General features: G+C 39.8%; 1 protein-coding gene across 2 annotated transcripts in view; it reads left to right on the top strand.

The window, feature by feature from the left end:
- LOC126241509 (rab GTPase-binding effector protein 1) overlaps positions 1-20,565 on the top strand; it is a 204,743-nt gene that overhangs the window by 111,169 nt on the left and 73,009 nt on the right. For both annotated transcript variants that reach the window (XM_049948012.1, XM_049948011.1), the window contains exons 5-7: positions 6,022-6,141; positions 8,699-8,764; positions 8,847-8,949. In XM_049948012.1, the coding sequence (XP_049803969.1) occupies positions 6,022-6,141; positions 8,699-8,764; positions 8,847-8,949 (289 nt within the window). The remainder of the gene's footprint in view (positions 1-6,021; positions 6,142-8,698; positions 8,765-8,846; positions 8,950-20,565) is intronic.

Genomic DNA, 20,565 nt, shown 5'->3' with positions numbered 1-20,565 from the left:
GCAGGGGCAATACCCCATACTCTTGCCACTTGTCACTAAATTGACTGCTGTTCGTTTCATCAGTGGAGCCATCTGGGTGCTCTCATTTCAAACCATTACTTCATAACTATGAAGGTGTACATGTGCTTATCAGATTGTTTCTGCAGTTTTTTTCTGGAAGCATTACCAGCAGAAATTCTGATAAAAAAACTGCGCCAGCTGCAAGACAACACACAGGAACAAATACCGCATACTTGCTACATTAATTTTTTTTAGAAACTTCCATAATTGTTTTCATATCTTTCATTTACATTTTGTTATTCATAGTGTTTCCATTCAGTAACTGACTTGTGCAGTTCAGCATCTTACAAGCAATCCACTACATCCCATGTTCTGACGTCTGTCTCCTCCCATACAATCCCCTTATTGCTTGTGTTTCTTGTCCTGTCTCCTGTGTGAGTTAAGTCTTTTATTGTTACCAGTATGTTAGTACCACAATAAAGAGTGCTTTTGTGTACAGCTAATCACTGGAAAATGGCTTAAAAGGTTGATACCAATTGTGAAACAAAGAAAAAGTTTAAATAAAAAACAGTCAGAGTGGGAAAAAATGGAACATTCATTTAACATTTAATGCTACTTCTTCACAATATTTAACTAATATAAACAACAATGTAATGGAAATGGCAGATTGCTAATCACCGTATAGGGAGACACTGAATATCAGACAGGCATACTGGAAAGATGGGTATACATTTTAGCTTTCGGCCAAAAGGCCTTCTTCTGAAGTAGAATACACACACATTCACAACTCGCACATACAAGACCATTGTGTCTGGCCACTGTGAACAGACTGACTAATAATAATTTTTTTTTATTTCAATAATCTTCGTTAGCTTACAGGACAAGTATGGCTGGACTGACTAATATTAACATTTTTTATTTCAATGAGTGCAAAATCTGAACTTTAGAAATAGTATAGTGTGAGGACTGAGCAGGTTTTGGAAATTTATTAAAAACTTTAAACATGTTGTCGTGTGTGAGTATCTTATTTTTGTCTCTTGGGGTATCACAGGCCAATTTGCATGTAGTTTTGTCATAGTGCATGTTCTCCCTGGTGTCACTCAAGTTGCTTTTGATATAAAGTAGTGCTGTATAGATAAACATAACAGAGTCCCGAGGACCCAAACTACAGATATTGTGATTGTAACAGATAGTAAAGAAACCTACGTGATCTGTTTCGATTAAGCGCGGCAACTTGAGTGTGCGGCTGCTTGGCCAGTATGTTCTGATATTTGACAAAAGTCTTAAGGAGTTACAGAGCCTGGGCCAGGTAGCAGCGGCTGGTGCACATGCTCCTGTCGAACCCTCTAGAGTCTGAATGTGACATCATGAGAGTGCTTGGGTTTCGCACAAAGAGTAGAGAGCTTTGAACATGTTTGTACATATGCTGCATATACCAGTAAACTTAACAGCTGAGTACGATTCACAGACTTCAAGATAATACAGGTGTTTAACCATATATATATATTGACTGTGCAAATGCTACATTTAATTGATTATTAACCCTAGAAGGTATCTGTGATGAATTTCCGTATCATAATATCTTTGTTAACAGTTGTTGTTACCTATCGTGTAAAAGCACTCATCAAGGCATGTCGAGTGAGCTGCTTACATGTTTGTTTACATCGTTAATGAGACAATGAGAGGCAATGGAATCAGATCTTTAATTAAAGTGAGCACAATTAATTACATGAGACAGATGCACCGACAGCATGACAGTGTGTGTTGGTAAACATACTCGCACCTCGTGAACACAACTTAGATTGTAAGTTTTCTGTGTACAGTTGCTGGTTTTAATTAAAATAATTAAAATTTCTCATAGTTTTGCCCATGATTCAAATTTTATTAAAGATACAGATATTTGCTTCACAAGTGGAAAAGGATGATCATTTCCTAAAAGACTGATGAGCCTCTTCTGTGTATAATGTAAATGTTAGAGGCACAGCTAACAACAACTAAATATTATTCTCATCATTTGAAATGTGCAGTCACTCTAATCAAGATTGTAGGCAAACTATTTAATGCAAAATTTGTTTTTGTATTTCATTTTAATTGAAATTTTAGTATGCTTTTGCCAACACTTAAAATACTATGCATACGCTGAACTGACAAAGGTCATGGGATAGTAGTACACACATTTACAGATGGCAGTAAATATCACATAGGCAGGGTATAAAAGGGAAGTGCGCTGGTGGAGCAGTCGTTTATACTCAGGTGATTCGTGTGAAAAGTTTTCCAACAAGATTCTGGGCCACAATGGGAATTAACAGACTTTGAATGCAGAATGGTAGTTGGAGCTAGATGTGTGGGATATTCCATTTCAGATATTATTAAGGAATTCAGTACAGACAACACAGTGGCCAATGGCCGTAACTCAATAACCGATAGCAGCGGTGTTTGGGTAGAATTGTCAGTGCTAACAGAAAATCAACACTGCATGAAATAACTACAGAAATCAATGTGGGACATACGGCAAATGTCTCCATTATAATTGTGCGGTCAAATTTGCCATTAATGGGCCATGGCAGCAGAAGACTGACGTGTGCCTTTGCTGAGTGACGACATCGCCTGTAGTGCCTCTTCTGGGCTCATGACTCTAGGCAACTGAAAAACCATGGCCTGGTCAGTTATGTCTCAATTTCAGTTGCTAAGAGCTGATGGTAGGGTTTGAGTGTGGTGCAGACCCCATGAAGCTATGGACCCATCTTGCCAATGAGGCACTATGCAGAGTGGTGGGGTCTCCATAATGGTGTGGGCTGTGTTTACACAGTGTGGACTGGGTCCTCTGGTACAACTGAACCAATCATTGACTGGAAATGATTATCTTTAGCTACATGGAGACCATTTGCAGCCATTCATGGGACTTAATGTTTCCCTAACAACAGTGGAATTTTTATGGTTGACGATTTGCCATGTCACCGTACCACAGTTGTTCGTGATTGAGTTAGAGAACAATTTGGGTTTGAACTTTTGAGACATAATTGAGAGGTCAGTTCTTCCACTGGCAACACTTTTGCAATTGTGGACAGCTAAAGAGGTAGCAAGGCACAATATTTCTGCAGGGTACTTACAGTGACTTGAGTCCATGCCACGTCAAGTGGCTGCACTATGCCAGACAAAAGGAGGTCTGACATGATATTAGGAGATATCCCATGACTTCTGTCACCTTAGTGTATGTCAAAGAGTTGTATTTAAGGCTGGTAAAATCATTTACCCAATGAATGATGTAAATTCATGGAAATTTCTATAAAAGGCGGCTGCCATCTTGGTTTTGGGCAGCCAGGCTGTCATGCCAGCAGAGGTAAGGTCTATGCCTCCCTGCAAGGTGGTTTTGGCTGTATGATTTTATGGACTTACAAGATTTCATGACAGCAGAAGTTAGGACTAGGGGTAATTTGCCTAGTGATTCAGTATGGGCTCTGAATATCTTAGGTTCTGTCAACACTTAAAATAATTTGATCAAGTGTTGCATGGCTTTTCGTTTATCAAGGTTAGTGTTGGCCTGGACTTAAAATATTTGGGGACTTCTAAGCCTTGCAGTTTAAATAGTCTTGCAATGTTACGAGACTGATTAAAAATTTTTATTTGGTTTGTAACTACCATATGGGGGCTCAAGTCATTTTAGGTCTGAATAGCTGCAGCAAGTAGGTTTTCACAAGTCTGCTATTTAATTTGAGCAAGAACTGAATAAACTAGGGGAATATTATTTACATGCAGCACCTGTAATCCAGCCTGACTAACATTTTATATTCTGATTTTGTATACCAAGAATTTAATTAACTTTTCTTATTATTACAATAGCACAGGTACGAAACACAAACATTATAACATTGAGCTATATAGAACAATATTATTGCTCTATTGCAGTATGCACTTGAGGACAAAACATTATAACAAGTGTTCCACAAGGCCCTTGTCAATACGAAGGCAAACTTCAGCATGCCTCCTTGTCAGTGATCATGTACATTCAAAAATTACCAGACGTGTTTTGAATGCATTTGTGACATCCAGAATGCATTCCCAGAGAACATCAAACACTGTCAACAGGACTGGTATACACACAACCTTTTAAATCCCCCCCCCCCCCACACACACACACACACAAATTGTAGGGTTAATTTGGGGAGGGAGGGGGTGGGAGGATCTGGGAGACCATAGTATTGATGAGGCATGTTTGATACACTTGTTGAAATGCTATTTAGCAGTTTAAAAATTTATAATTTTTACCCCACTTTAGGTGGTTCAAAATAAACGTAACCTTAGAAGTTAGCAGTGTTGTAACATTGGCACAACAGAATCTGTGCAAACTTTGTACTCATGAAACCATTAGTTTCTGGACCGATGTTATAAGGAACTGTTCACTTGTCCTCTACTCGCCTCGATAAAAAGGTTATGGCAGTGTTCCTTAGAATACACTTCATTAATTATTCTATTCATTGTTCACTGCATCTGTCATGGTGTAGCATACTTGAGCTTTTCTTCTGCAGACATGCCTAATATGGTCTCTACAGTTTAATTTGGAATTGCGTAAAAGCCTAATAATTTTACGGATTACTTTGTACATGAAAGAGAAAGTTTTGATTGTTCATGAACAAAAGGGTGAAAAATAACCATTCCAAAAAAAAAATAATTGAACTGGCTGAGAATGTAACAGGAAGTTTAATTCCATAAAAAGGAATGCTCATTTCTAAAGCTTTTTTGTGTCATTCTTTACACTGGTTATATTTCCTTAAAGCTCCACATTTTACCATGACCTAAATGTCTATTTCGCACTATGGGAACAATATTTATGATGAAATTATAAATAAATAATTCATCTTCAACATTTATTAAGTTACTTAGTCATTTATTCTTGCATAATCGTGCTTTGCTGTTCTCACTCATATATGAATATGTTGTGGACATGCCATGTGTAGCATATTTGTATTTTATTTTTGTTGTGCAAAACACATAGGTCAAAGAAGTGTTTCTGGCAGTCTAGATTACAGCTTAGCTTCTTATTTGCACATTTTGGCTCTGCAAATAAAAAAGATTTAAATTGTGTACTGTGTGCATTTTAATATTTAAGAAGCATCTTCACTTTCTACAATTGCTTCCTTTACACCTGTACCACAATTGGACTCTTTCTGGGTGTCTTAATCAGTCACATATGTTCTACCTCAATATGTTCGTGTTTCTAAACCCCGCATGTGAAAATCTCACTTGTACTTCAGTAAACTCCTCTTTTCTGCACGTGGTGCTGCCAATGTTGTCATCCCTCTCTCACTCAGGCCTTGGAGCAGCAGTGATGAATAACAGTATTTGTAGCCACTCTGTAAGAAGGCTTTTTATTGTTATATCAGGTTACCTTTATTTCCTCTGGCTCTTTCAACTCAGAAAAGAATAACAGAGAAATTTAAATGCAAACATCATACTGTTCAAGTAAACGAAACTGAAACAGTGTGCTTGTTTGTCCAGAAACTGTTGTTGCAGCTTGTATGCTAGGTGGAGCTGACAGTGCTTTCCATTTTTTTGTTCATCTGTGTAAGGGATATTTTTACTCCATCATAAACAATATATTTATAGGTCCTGAAAACATGTCATTGCAGCTTATATACAAGGTGGGACTGACAGTGCTTTTTATCCCCCTCCCCAATCTTTGTAAGGAATATATTTATTCCATAACAAAGCTGATTTGGTTATATGAATATTTCAGGAGAAAACTAAAAACTTTTAATTAAATCAGATATAACTGTGGAACCCCTAGTAAAATTTAAGTAACTTTGGAAAGCACTGTGACTGAAAATAGTGCTCCAGAAGTGACATTCCAAACATGTGTAGGAGCTGTTGCGCACAGCATGGTTTAATTTTAGTTCTGTTTAAAATTTCTGTCCTATGTCATTGAAACCAAGATTGTGAAAGTAAGTTGATTTTAAAGATTTGGTTAATTAGCATGAAATGATCCTACTATTGAAAGTAAAATATTTTTCCTTGTATTTTAAGGCTCAAGAAGATGCAGAAGTTCTACGTTCAGTTGTAATACCTCTGGAAGAAGAAATAAAAGTTTTGAAGCAGAAATTACGAAAGGCAGATGAACAACTCATGCGATATCAAAGTAATATGGTAAGTTTGTGTGTGTGTGTGTGTGTGTGTGTGTGTGTGTGTGTGTGTGTGTCTACATTACAGTAGTAAGGGTGTATGGTATGTACTGAGATGTGACATTGACCATTTTTATTTTTAAATAGTGATGTAGCAACATAATGAAATAATAAGAATCAGTTACAAATAAAAAATTTAATTTCTCAGCTGCTTTCAGGCACCTAGTGCCCTTCTGCAGAAGGTCAGTCTCATGTTCCAGCCCCATTATGTGCTTCACACTTTGTTTTTGTCGACAGATTCCCTACAAACATGCTACTCATGCTTGTAGAACCTGTCAACAAAAGTATAGTTTTAAAAACAAAGATGATGTGACTTACCAAATGAAAGTGCTGGCAGGTCAACAGACACACAAACAAACACAAACATACACACAAAATTCAAGCTTTCGCAACAAACTGTTGCCTCATCAGGAAAGAGGGAAGGAGAGGGAAAGACGAAAGGATGTGGGTTTTAGGGAGAGGGTAAGGAGTCATTCCAGTCCCGGGAGCGGAAAGACTTACCTTAGGGGGGAAAAAAGGACGGGTATACACTCGCGCGCGCACACACACACACACACACACACATATCCATCCACACATATACAGACACAAGCAGACATATCTAAAGACAAAAGTCATATGTCTGCTTGTGTCTGTATATGTGTGGATGGATATGTGTGTGTGTGCGCGAGTGTATACCCGTCCTTTTATCCCCCTAAGGCAAGTCTTTCCGCTCCCGGGATTGGAATGACTCCTTACCCTCTCCCTAAAACCCACATCCTTTCGTCTTTCCCTCTCCTTCCCTCTTTCCTGATGAGGCAACAGTTTGTTGCGAAAGCTTGAATTTTGTGTGTATTTTTGTGTTTGTTTGTTTGTGTGTCTGTCGACCTGCCAGCACTTTCATTTGGTAAGTCACATCATCTTTGTTTTTAGATATATTTTTCCTACGCGGAATGTTTCCCTCTATTATAATCAAAGTATAGTTTTATATTGACAATATTCTGAAAAGGATAGCCTGCTACTCACCATATAGAGGAGACATTGAGTTGCAGACAGGAGAAACAAAAAGACTGCTATACATTTAAACTTGTGGCTAAAAGGCCTCCTTCTAAAGTAGAAAATTCACACAACCACAAGCACTCTCTCTGGGGCCTCTGAGGCCAGACTGCATACAGCGGGGTTATACAGGAGACTTGGGTGGGGAGGGAGTGTTATGGCAGGGTAGAGGTGGGGGAATTGTAGAGCTGCTTGTGGGAGCCTGTAGGGCCATGGTTGTGATAGGGTGGGGCTGTTAGGTGCAATTGGGAGCATTTAGAGGGTAAGTAGAGGAGTGGAAAAATACTGTGGTTGCATTGGTGAAGTAGAAGGCAGTGCAGTGCTGGAGTGGAAGTAGGGAACGGGATAGGTAGATGGAAAAACAGGGAGTAGTTAGCACTTTCCTTCATCTAGTTATCTCCGCCTCTCCTCTCATTCCAGTGCTACAGATCGTTCTATTTCACCAGTGCACCCACTAATCTCTTTTTCCCCTCTTCTACATCTCACCATTTCCAGTCCACTACCCCATGCCTCTTGTTTGCAAGTTCCTCAAGCAGTACTGTACTTTCCCCACCCCACTAGTGATATTTCTCCCCCTTCCAACCCCAGCCTCCTCGTTACCCCCACCACCCGCAGATTGCTTCTCCCATCAGTCACTTTTGCTGTACTCAGTCCAGTCTCAGCTGCCAGAGGCTGTGTTCATGTGTGTTTGAGTAATGCTTGTGTGAATGTGTGTTTATTTTTGACTTCAGGAGGAGGTCTTTTGGCCAAAAGCTTAATGTATAGCAGTCTTCATGATGTGCCTGTCTGTGACTGTGTCTCCTCTATATGGTGAGTAGCAAGTATTCATAATATTGTGATTATTAAATTCTGCATTTTCCATTATAGTTAAACAATATTAAACATAGTTTATAAAGTCTGCATTTTTTGTTAACTTTCTGTCATTGCGTATCTCTCTCTCTCTCTCTCTCTCTCTCTCTCTCTCTCTCTCTCTCTCTCTCTCTCAATACTTACTTCTGGTACATCACTTTACTGCATAATGCACTTCTTTCAGTTTGAAAGAATAAGTTCAGTTTTCTTTAATGAAGTGGGATAATGATTAAGTACGTAGAGTCCTATTTGGTAGAATATTGTTCAAATAACCACCAGGTTTCACTTGTTATATGGGTTCCCTTCACAGTTTCATATGAATGCTTTGGACTTCCCTCAGGTCATATCCATTAGAAGTAGAGTTTCTTGGGCTTTCTAGTACTGTTTCCTTGGCTGAATATGAGTAGTGCAAGCAAAAGTTGATACAGAGAATGTATTATGTTGGATATCTGCACAAGACTGTGCTTATGATATGGGTTTCTCCCTTGTTTTGGAAAATTCTCTCATATACTTTGGGTCCTCGTGTAGGCTGGACTTGACATGGATATCTAGGTGCCATTTTCTGGTTTTGTAGTCACCACTGTTTATCTGATGAAACTGTTACTCCACTTATTGATGTAGTATCTTGTTTGTTTCAGGATGATTCTATAAGCTTCCATGATGATCTTGGCACTCCCATACTCAAAGACACACCTTCATTTCAAGTGAGTATTTCAGTAAGATTTCTTTTCCCTTTTGTATTTATTTTTGTCATTTCTGTTCATTTTTGTGGCATTTTGTTTGAAGGTTAAATCGCCAAACAGGACGACCTCACTTGTTAACCTGTCAGGTGTTGAAAGTCCTAGTGGTGACACAGGAGGGCACCAGAATTTTCCTGCAGAATCTCCAAGTAAGTGTTACACAAGCATAGATAGTGTAATAGGCTTAATAAAATAAATTAATTTGTGTGTTCTTATTTATGATAAAAGCAAACTATCAGAAGATCAAAAGTCTTTTAATAAAAATAAAGATTAAAAACATTACTAATTTTGTATTACAATTGAAATAAGTGGTTGATAATAAGTGGCATTGAGAAGTATTTATTTATTATTTCTCGATGGTGACTAATTTCGGACACGTGTCCATTTTTAAAACATCAGTGTTGTGTGACAAATACAGGTAATGGCCCACATACAGAGACTGCCCTAGAGTAATAAATTATTTCAATTATAAGAAAAGTTGCAGACCTATTTTTCACTTAGCATGCTGCTAGTTTGTTTTGTATTACAGTTCAAAATGTATGTACATTTTTTAATACACATGACAGATTAAAGCTGTCTAACTGATGTCTATTGTTTGGAACCATGTGTCATTGAATTATAGAACTTTAGTGTTAGTATTTTGCATTAGACATCTTTTGTAATTATTCTTCGTTGTTTTTATCAACTCCCCACACCTCCCTGCATTATCAAATTGATGATAATTTCAGGCCTCAGGATGCGTCCTATCAACCGATCCCTTCTTTTAGTCAAGTCAAGCCAAATTTCTTTTTTCCTCATTTTGATTCAGTAACTCCTCATTAGATACTCGATCTACCCATATAATCATCAGCATTCTTCTGTAGTGCCATATTTCAAATGCTTCTGTTCTTGTCTGAACTGTTTTTTGTTAAAGTTTCAGTTCCGTACAATGCTACAAGTGAGACACTTACCTTCCAAGAGGACTTTCTAACAATTAAATTGATACTAGATTCTGATAAATTACTCTCTTTCAGCAGTGATATATTTTTTATGCTGCCAGTCTACATTTTATATCATCTCTACTTAACCTTCATCAGTTATTTTGATGCCCAAACAACAAAACTCGTCTACTACATTTAGTGTCTCATTTACTGATTTAATTCACTCATAAACACCTCATTTAACTACATTCTATTATCCTTCTTTTATTTGTGTTGATGTGTACTTGAGAATCTTTAGAAACACTGTCCATTCCTTTTATCCATTTTGGTTGGAGAGCACTGCAGCTCTCTTCGTAAATTACACTGTGTACACACTCTTCGTAAATTACACAGCCACAATTGGCTGGTAACTACCACCACTTAAAATGTTATTTCCCACATTCTACACTGTTTCTTTAAAATCCCTTGAAAAAGTGTAAAAGTGGGGTTTCATTGTATTTCCTACAGTGCAACTATCTATTCCATTCAGGTGCTCTTCCATGTCCTTTACTGTCTCTGACAGAATTACAGTGTCCTCAACAAACCTTAATATTTTTATTTCTTAGCCTTGAACTTTAATTCTGTTTCCAAATTTCTTCTTGGTTTCCTTCACAGTTTGCTCAGTATACAGGAAAAACAAAATCGAGAATAAGCTGCAATGCTATTTCACTCCCTTTTCAACTGTGGCTTCCCTTTGTTGCCCTTAGACTCAATAGCTGCAGTCTGGTAAATAATCTTTCACTCCCTGTGTTTTCAAAGAGCATAGTCCATTGTCAGAAGCTTCCACTAAATCTGCAAATGCTGTCTGTATTACTGAGTGATTGTCCTGGACCATGTACCAAATGCAGCTTGCCTAAGTAATGGCTTCAAGGGGCAACAAATATGTGATTTTCAATATTTTTCATTATTATTGAACAAATTTAAAAATTAAAAATTCTGTCATAATCTGCTTATTAGGATGTATAATCTTATGATAAAAGTTCACCACAATAAGGCAAATATTACAGTTACAAGCTGTGTGTTTGCCTTAAGTTAGCATAACTGATGACACACAAATACCCAGAATTCATTGACCCAGTATTTGAGAGTGAGAGCACTCAGCGTGACTTGAGCAATCATCACACATAATTCCAAACCTTTATGAAAATTTTCTCTTTGAAACCAACTCCTCCACAAAATGATGAAAGGAAAAAAGTTTATCACTTACTACATTTTTGGTTTTCAAACAGTAAAACTTCAGCATCAGGCATAATGCTTCAATTTATTACTTCTTTACTATCCGCTCTATTCACAACCGTTTGGAGGCAGTATCCACATATATCACTAAATGTAACTGCAAAATTATATCATTGTATGACATACAGTTCAACGGATTTTATGTCACTTTTATAAGTGTGAAAAACTTGCTTTGCTTAAAATTATCTAAATTATAATCGTCCAGTTTTTCATAATGAGAGCACTTAGTGACTTTCAACAAACTTAAAGTATAATTTTGAATCTTTTCTAAACTTTTTTTGCTTACATTCTTGATGTCAAGTATTTAACACATTAACTTGTTTGTATAGTAATTGAATGTTTGAAGCTGCTTTATGTGTGGTAGTCTGATTAAAGAATATGGAGTTTACTGGCAAACATAGGTTTGTTTTTCTCCAGCCAATCGTTACAGGATAAATCGTAGGATCAATATTATCTCGGGTGCTCCTACATTTCTCCGCAACACAAATTGATCTTCCCCAAGGTCATCATCTGCCTTCTTTGGAAATGGAATTATTACATTTCTCCTGTAGTGTGAGGTCATTTTGCCTGTCTCGTATAACTTGCACGTATGATGGAATAATTGTGTCATGACTTGCTCACCCAAGGATCTCAATAATTCTAAGAGAATGTCTTTTACACCAAGGGCCATTTTTATACAGTTCGTAGGTCTCTCAGTGCACTGTCACAGTATGATGTCTCCCATTTCATGTTCGTCTGCTTCCTCATCCTTCTCTGTAATATTGTCCTCAAGTTTATTTCCCTTATGTAGGACCTCTGTATATTCCTTCCACCTTTCACATTTCCTTTCTTTGCTTAGTGCTGGCTTGCCATATGAGCTTGTGATATCAGAGAGCTTCTTCTTTCTTCTCTGAATGTCTCTTTAATTTTACTATAAGTAGCCTCTGTCTTTGCCGTAGTTACGCATGCTTCTACAGCCTTGTGTTTGTCCTCTAGCCATAACTGCTTAGCCATTTTGCACTTCACCTCAAATCTTGCTTTTTAGGCACCTGTATTGCCTTTTGCCAGTTTCATTTACCGGAATTTTTATATTTTCTCCTTTCATCAGTTAAATTCAATACCTCTTATGTTATAAAAGACTTTCTACTAGCCCTAATCTTTTTATCTGTTTTATCTTCTACTGCCTTCACAATCTCACCTTTCAAATTCATAATTTATTGTATCCCTTTCTCCTGCTTCAGTCAATCATTGCCTAATGTTTTCTTTGAAGTTCAGAACCACCTATGCTTCTTTCAAATTATCTAGGTCCCATCCCTTTAATTTCCTACCTTTTTCAAATTCTTCACTTTTACTCTGTTTAGGGATGTGGAATAAATTAGATATACAATAATGAAAGAGAAGCAGATTTTAAAAACTAAATCTATATGCTGTATTAACAAGATACTATCATTATTGGTGCTTCAGTTTTGATGTGATTTGTGGAGGGAGATCACAGTGGTCTTGCCCACACCAAAAATGAGTTTATTTTGAGGTTTCACTCCCTGCGTTTCTTGTAAAGCCAAGTGGTACCCTGAAAAAGTAGTAGGAGACCCTAACTAGTTCCTTGTTAGACAAGATTCCTTTAGGAGTTAATGACCCAAATATTCTGTCTTTTGCTCTCCAACGCTTTGCATTGGAAGATTAAGTGTGATTTGGTTTCATCCTCCTCACCGCATAGCCTAAACTTATGGGCCGCTTATCATGTGTAGATGTTTCTTAAAGTTCCCATGGCCATTTGTAAGTCTTACCATCGGTTTAATCTGTCTCTTGTACAACTACATGATTACAGAACTTCTCTTGAAACATGACTTCAGCATCATTAGCTTGCATGTGTTTGGTTTTGGATCATAGGCCAATATTCTACCTCCTGATCCAGTTACATAGTTTTGATTTTATCATCATCTTAATGGTGGTTAGAACAGGTTCCAGTCCATTAAATGGAGTCACACCATCTATCTTGGACATCCAGCTAGTCATTGCCACCAGTTCCTGAGTGGCCAGAGACCTGCAGCAGGTTTACACTGTTCCTTTCCTCTAATCTTGCAAGGGATTCATGACATTTTCCAACAATCTTTGATCTCATGGCAGGGGCTGATAGAGATTTCACAAGTGCTTGGCTCTGAACAGTTGTATATGTTATGATTCTTGTACCACCTACGCATATCCTCCTCCACGCGCACTCTGAAAGTGGATATTGCTGCCTGGAATGCTATGGCCAGCTTACCTTGAGAGATTGCTCTCTGTAGTCTAAGCTGTACCCCGTATAGCCCAACTCCAATGCCATTTGTCTGTTTCAGACTCTCCTGAACTGTGCCATTGTTAATTCTTCCACTGCTCCCTTCATTCAGTTGTTATGTTGAAAGATTCATTGAAGCAACTGGAAGTTATTGTATGGACAGCTGGTATTTCCCTGGCTGTCCGTACATTTAACACACTCATTACATCAGTGTGAGATTCTGGGTATCCTAAAGGTATCGGTTATTTCTATTTTTTAACCTCCCTGCCCCTGCCAGTGCTTTCATTGTAACTAAAAGGTGTAATGGGGACATGTCCAGCATAGTCTCCATCCCAGCTGCTAATTCCACTCATTATGGGTAAGGAGGCCAAGCTACTACTTTACCAAGCTCCTTCTGTTCAACTTCATTCCATCATACTGTAGGCTCATAAATTATCACAAGTCTTATTACAGTGGTGTATATCAGTACACAATCGTGGGGTTTGACCCCAAGAATACCTTTTGCCTTGGAACACACATTCTTCATGTGAAGCGGCCGTAATAATTTCGCATCTGAGATTACCCTTTGATGCCTCACTACCACTTCTACTGGAAGAGTTTCATTGAGAAACTTGGAGATTTTAGTACATGTGCTGGATATATACTACAACAGTCTTCTTGGGACTGACACCTATATCCTGTTTTCTGCACCAATTTTGCACAGTGTTCAGAGCACAGCGTGCCATTGTTCTAATAAATTTGCCCAGTATTACTATGACTAAATGGCCTGCGTATCCTTTGCAAAAGCAGCATCTAGTATTTCACCCCTCAGCGAGTTCATTCATCACTAGGTTCCAAAGTAGCGGGAACAAAACCCCTCCTCGTGGAAACCTTATGGTGATGTTGATCACCATGTTCTTATTCATCATGGTGGCTTCTGCCTTTCTTCTACATACCACCAATATTAGAAAAAGGATAGGTAGCTACTCACCATAAAGATGACCCATTGAGTTGCAGATAGGCACAATGAAAGACTGTTACATAACACACTTTTTTGGCCAGAGCGTTCTTCAGCAAAGAAAACAAAATCGCACGAATGCACGCGTGCGTGCGTGCGTGTGCGTACACACACACACACACACACACACACACACACACACACACACACCACATGAAGGCCACTACCAAAGGCAGCTCCAGCTGGAATGTGACTGTCACGTGAATAGCAATCTGGGATGGGGCAGGGAAGGGGGAGGGATAGCAGTTTACAGATGGAGGGAGAGAAGAGTGCTGTCTGACTGGATGTGTAAGGGTAGATCGCGGCCAATGAGGCTGCAAGATGCAGTGTTGGGAGGTGTGGTGTGTGGGGAATAAATGAGAAGTAGAAAAGGAGAGGACCAGGGAAGGGGAAAGGTGGGTGGTTGCATTGGGTGGCACACAATGATTGTTGTGGACATGAAAGGGCAGGAGGTGATAAGGCAAAGAGGGTGGAAACTATTGGGTGGAAGGTGTAAGGACAGTAGGTTACCATAGGTAGGGGCCACGATAATTTCGCAAGTGGAAAGTTTGTTGTAAGGATAACTCCCATCTGTGCCGTTCAGAAAAGGTAGAGCTGTAGGTGGAGGGAAGGATCCAGATGGCCCGGTTTGTGAAGCAGCCATTGAAACAAAGTGTGCTATATTTAGCTGAATGTTGTTGAACAGGGTGATCTACTTCACTCTTATCCTCAGTTTGTTGGTGACTGTTCATCCTGGTGGAAAGTTGATTGGTAGCCATACCAAAATAAAAAGCTGTGCTATGTTTGCAGCAGACCTGCTATTCGATGTGACTGCTTTCACAGGTGGCTCCGGCCTGTGATGGTGTAAGATAAGCCTGTGACAGGACCGGAATAGGAAGTGCTGGGTGAGTTGATTGGGCAGGTCTTCCACATGCGTATGATCCCTGTGGCAAAGGGTTGCAATTGGGAGTGCTGTAAGGATGGACTAGGATGTTGCGGAGATTGCATGGGTGACAGAACATCTCTTTAGGAGGGGTGGGATCTTGAGTTGGCTGTCCCTCATATTTCGGGCATGAGGATATTTAATCAAAGCCCTGAAGAGGGATATGGTTCATCGGCTCCAAGGTAGTATTAGGTGATGAAGGGGGGCACTCTTTCTTAGCTGGCTCTTGGGGGTGATAGGAGGATTGAGAGTGAGTGGTTAAATGGCATGGGAAAACAGTTTGCGAACTAGTCGGGGAGTTAGTGCCTGTCTGTGGAGGCCTTGGTGAGACTTCCAGCATAGTGGGAAAAAAAGTACGTGTCACTGAATGTATGCTGTCCCTGGGTGGCCAGGCTGTAAGGGAGGAATTTTTTGGTGTGGAAGGCCTGGTAGCTGCCAAAATGCGAGCACTGTTGGTGGTTGATGGTGTTAATGTGGGCAGAGGTGTGGATGGAACCATCAGAGAGGAGAAGGTCAGTGCCAAGAAAGTTGGCACACAGGTTTGAGAAGGACTAGGTGAAGTTGATGGGAGAGAAGGTGTTGATGTTGTGGAGGAATGAAGGTAGAGTGTGTTGGCCCTGAGTCCAGATCATGAAGGAACCATAATTGAATCTGAACCAGATCAGAGGTTTATGGAGGCTAAGGTGGTTTCCTCTAGATGGCCCATAAACAAGTTGGCATAGGAGGGTGGGTGCCATGTGGATGCTCGTTGCTGTGTTGCTGATTTGTCTGTATACCTTCTTATCAAAGGAGAAGTAGTTATGTGCTAGGTTAAAGTTATTTAGTTGTATAAGGAATAAGATAGTGGGTTTGAAGTCTTAAGAACGTTGGGAGAGGTAGTGTTCCATTGCGGAAAGCCATGGGCATGAGGGATGTTGGTGTATAGGAAAGTGGTGTCAACAGTGACCAGTAGGCAACCAGGAGGTAAAAGGGTGTGGTTGTTGGAGAGTCACTGAAAGAAATCATTGGTGTCTTTGACGTGAGAGTCTGGATTATGGGCAGTTGGTTGGACATTGAGGGCCGAAATAACTTTTGGTGGGTGTGCAATGATCAATAGGAATAATTAAAATTATTGGCAGAAAGAAATTAGGGAATAAGATGCTGCAACAAAGCACCTTTGCTGTTAATTTTACTAAGTTATGTTTAGCTCATGTAAGCGCAAGTAGTATGTATCACCATATGGAAAAGCTGGCAGGTGCCAGGGAACTTGCCGATTTAAAAAAAAAATTGCAGTGGGTGGTAGGAATGTTTCAACCATTCTAGTCACCGGGCCTTTGTAGACTTTAGCTTTACTACAATGTGCAGGAGACAGAATGAAATTTTCACTCTGCAGCGGAGTGTGCGCTGATATAAAACTTCCTGGCGGATTAAAACTGTGTGCCTAACAATCTTGGGACTGTTGATTTTTGCGGGCAAGTGCTCTACCATCTGAGCTACCCAACACAACTCCCGCCCCGTCCTCACATCTAGCTTTACTTCCGCCAGTACCTTGTCTCTTACCTTCCAAACTTCACAGAAGCTCTCTTGCGAAACTTTCAGAACTAGCAATCATGGAAGAAAGGGTGTTGGGGTGGATGGAGCTTGGGTATCTCAGATGGTAGAGCACTTGCCCGCGAAATGCAAACATCTCAAGTTTGAGTCTCTGAGCGACACACAGTTTTAATCTGCCAGGAAGTTTCTTGCAGGAGACAGCTTAATTACACTCCTGTGTAGACTCTTTAGGGTCATGATATCTCTTTTTCATTCTTCAGATAATATTTGTTATATCCGTGGACGGGTTGCTTGTGGCACGTCTGAACCTTTCCTGCGCTTCGGGTCGTAAAAAATTTTCGTATCTCATAAAAGGTTCAAGATATCGAAATGACGAATTTTGGAAGTAACAGCATGCAGAAAGGACTATTTTATCATATGATTAACACTCAATACATTTTCGTAAACGTGTGAGCAGAGCAGAAACACGACCCCCTGTAACTTACACCATTAAGTTTTGTCCAAATTTTCATAGCCAAACAAAGTGAGAGCAACAGGTAAATTTGATAGCAAAGTGACTAGCATGAGGTCTAGTTTGGCATGAAAATATTTAACTGTTTGAAAGTAATCAGGGTAATCAACAAAAACGTAATTAATAAGCTGAGAAAAATTGAAATATTTCACGGAAAGCTGCTGCCGAACTATGTAAATGAAATGTTAAAAATTTCATCTGTTCAAGACCTAGCTATTTTGCACATAAAAAGATACATTGGTGCGGTATTTAAATGTCAATAAGGCTTCCTTTGAATCACGTACGTTAGGAAGGCAAACGAGGAGTCAAAAGATCATGGTTTCTGAATAAAACATTAAATTAAAAAATGAAAGAAATCAGTCAAATATTTTATGAAATGATTTGCGTAAAAGAAATAAGTAGATCAGAGAAACGTTCTATGTGCCTTTGAATGATGCTCGAAATCACTAACAGAAAAGGAGGTGCATCAAACGTTTCCCTAATATTTTTTGTTTCATACTTTTAGACAAATCATTACACAAAACGTTTAACATCCTATTCAGAAATTTTGTAAGCTTTACTTTTACAGACTATTTAGAGTAATTGAAACACTTGGCCTTAATGTTGACTGCTGATGAATTACGTTCGCAACATCAAATATATGTAAAATTTCATGGTTCATTGTAATTATTAGAAATTAAATGTGTGTGATATACTGGGATAGGTGTGAAGATCAAGTTCTTTGGCAAGACTTTAAAAATATACTTATTGATGCAGTGTAAACAGTAAACATAAAACTTAGTATACAGAATTGTAACTGAGCCAGTAAAAATATAAGGATGTCCCAGAATCGAACCCCAGATGTTTTCCTAACACTCATGAACTGTACACGCTACCCCTACACCACAACTAGCTTTCGGTCATTTGCATCAATCTGTATACTTATGATTGTATTTAGTGTAGTTAGTCATGTAGTAGTCATTCCTCCACATTTATTGGCTATTAAATGTTCTTGATCATGTAAGAAGACATTCGTATTTAATTTATTGATGAGATAGTAGAATGCTCGTCTGCTCATTCACGTCTATTCGAAGAATTTGTCTGGTAATCTTTGTAGTTGATGATAATTATGAAATTCTCCATGGAGATTCCTCCCTTTGTAAATTTCATGCACAGCATTCCTTTTCGCTTTCTTTTCTTAAATCAACCTAATTCTGTAGCTGTACTCTCCAGCTGCAGTATTCTACAGATTAGGGACGCCGTTTTATAGAAACAGCTAGTTGGCTCTAAGCAGGCATCTGGTAGCGCGACATGGTCGCTCGCACACAGGACACCCAAGCTTTTCACCCAATGCTGCTGCTTGTCATGTATCCAGAAGTCGCTTGCTTCTGTCGCTCACGTAGGACACGGCTTAAGGCTATGAGGCTGGTCAGTCTGTCCTCCTTTCTTCCAAAGACATTAGAAAAACTGGTTAATGTACACGTTAGGGAAGAGAGGTTAACTGAGGTTCCTCAACATGTAAACCAACACACACACACCAACCAGGCAAATCACATGAATAACTTTAGATTGATTGACTTCTTTCTTTCTTTCTATCTTTCTCTTTTTTGGTGGGGGGGGGGAGAGGGGGGGGGCGTATGGGACTAACAGTGAGGTTATCAGTCCTGCGATTCAAAAGTTACGCATGTAAGATAAAGGTATCTGCTAAAAGTGGGCAGATCCTGTCAGAGGGATCAAACTATAAAGCTAGGGAGCTAAAAACACACGCAGTAGAAGGCATGAAAGGGTAGGCCAAACCTAAAAATTGGGTAAACAGAGGGGGAGGGGTAAAGGAGCAGTCTTTGAAAGGGGGATTGGTCAAGGGTCCCAGGCCAGAAACATGAAGAAAGGCCCCAACACAACCACCCTGCCCATACTCCAGGAGTAGAGCAAAACCTTATAACTGAAAATAAAAACCACTTTCATATAGGAATTTCAGAACCAGTTCAACTATCTGTGAATCATCTGCTAACATTAAAGACAAGGAATCTGGAAGGCTATACTTAGTCTGAAGGGCGAAAATAAGGCTACATTCCACCAACTTATGGTCTACTGTCTGTATGACTCCACAGCCACAATTGGGGGGGGGGGGGGGGGGCGGGCTCATTAGGCAAGAGAAAGCAATTGGTGAGCCTAGTATGACCAATACGTAGAAGGCATAAGGCAGTGGACTCATTCCAGGAGGAATGTAAGGAAGAGCGTCAATCTGCAGTAGTCTACTTGATTGTGTGGAGTTTGTTACTGAGAGCAGTAGTGCATCAGATGTAATTTTACTTTTGGGCACAGAGAGATTTGATGTGTATCTGCATATCTGCACCTGGAATCGTGAAAGAGAATGGGGAGCATGTATCTGCCTCTCTAGCCAAATGGTCAGCCTGTTCATTCCCTGGGGTGCCCACGACTTGGGACCCAGAGAAAAACAAATTAGCAGTTGGCACGGCCATGGGCAGAGAGGTGGTCATGGATAGCAGAGACCAAAGGGTCACAAGAGTAGCATCAATCTACAGCCTACAGCCTGCAGGCTGCTCATTGAGTTGGTACATATTAAAACACAGTGTAGGGAGGCCTGAGTAACAAAATGGAGGCCCCTGTTAATGGCTAGCAGCTCTGCTGTGAACACACTACATGATCACAGCAGTAAATGGTGTTCCATGCCAGTAGGAGACATAAAAGTAAATCCCATGTTATCTATCATTTTAGAACCATCATTGTAGAAGATGGTAGCATCCTGCAACTCTTCAAGGATGGTATGAACAAGATACCAGAATATCATAGGGGCGACAGAGAACTTAGGGCCCTGGAACAGATTGGTTCTAATCCATGGTATAGGCAGGAGGAAATACACAGGGCACATTCCAGTGAATGGGGATGGAGATCCCGACAGCGGGAAGAGAGATGCATTCCAGTTGGCAATCCCACTGGAGGGTGGGTCTCAGGAGGGAGGCGTCCCTCGATTGTCAAGAGGACAGGGTACATTGGATTTCAGGGAATCGCCAAATGGCGACTGCATACAACATCTGGAGGTGGCTCCATCATATTTGTAGAGGGAGGAATCCCCATTTCCACAAGGAGGCTGTCTACAGGATTAGTGAAAAAGACACAGGTAGCCAGACGCACCTCGTAACAATGAGAGGGTGAAGTGGTTTCAGAGTGAAGGAGCTGCTGAGACAAAAACCTAACAACCATGATCTAGTCTGGGCATAACCAGAGCATGATAAAGATCGAGAAGAATGGCATTGCCTGCACCTCAAGATGTGGGGGCAACAAGGCAGACAGCATTAAGCTTCTGCATGCAGGTAGTCTTCAGGTGGTGAATATGGGACAGCCACATCAGCTTT

This window comes from Schistocerca nitens, chromosome 1, assembly GCF_023898315.1.
Source record: "Schistocerca nitens isolate TAMUIC-IGC-003100 chromosome 1, iqSchNite1.1, whole genome shotgun sequence".
NCBI lineage: Eukaryota > Metazoa > Arthropoda > Insecta > Orthoptera > Acrididae > Schistocerca > Schistocerca nitens.
The sequence above is the reverse complement of the archived record's forward strand: the minus strand, read 5'-3'. Positions and strand labels throughout refer to the sequence as shown.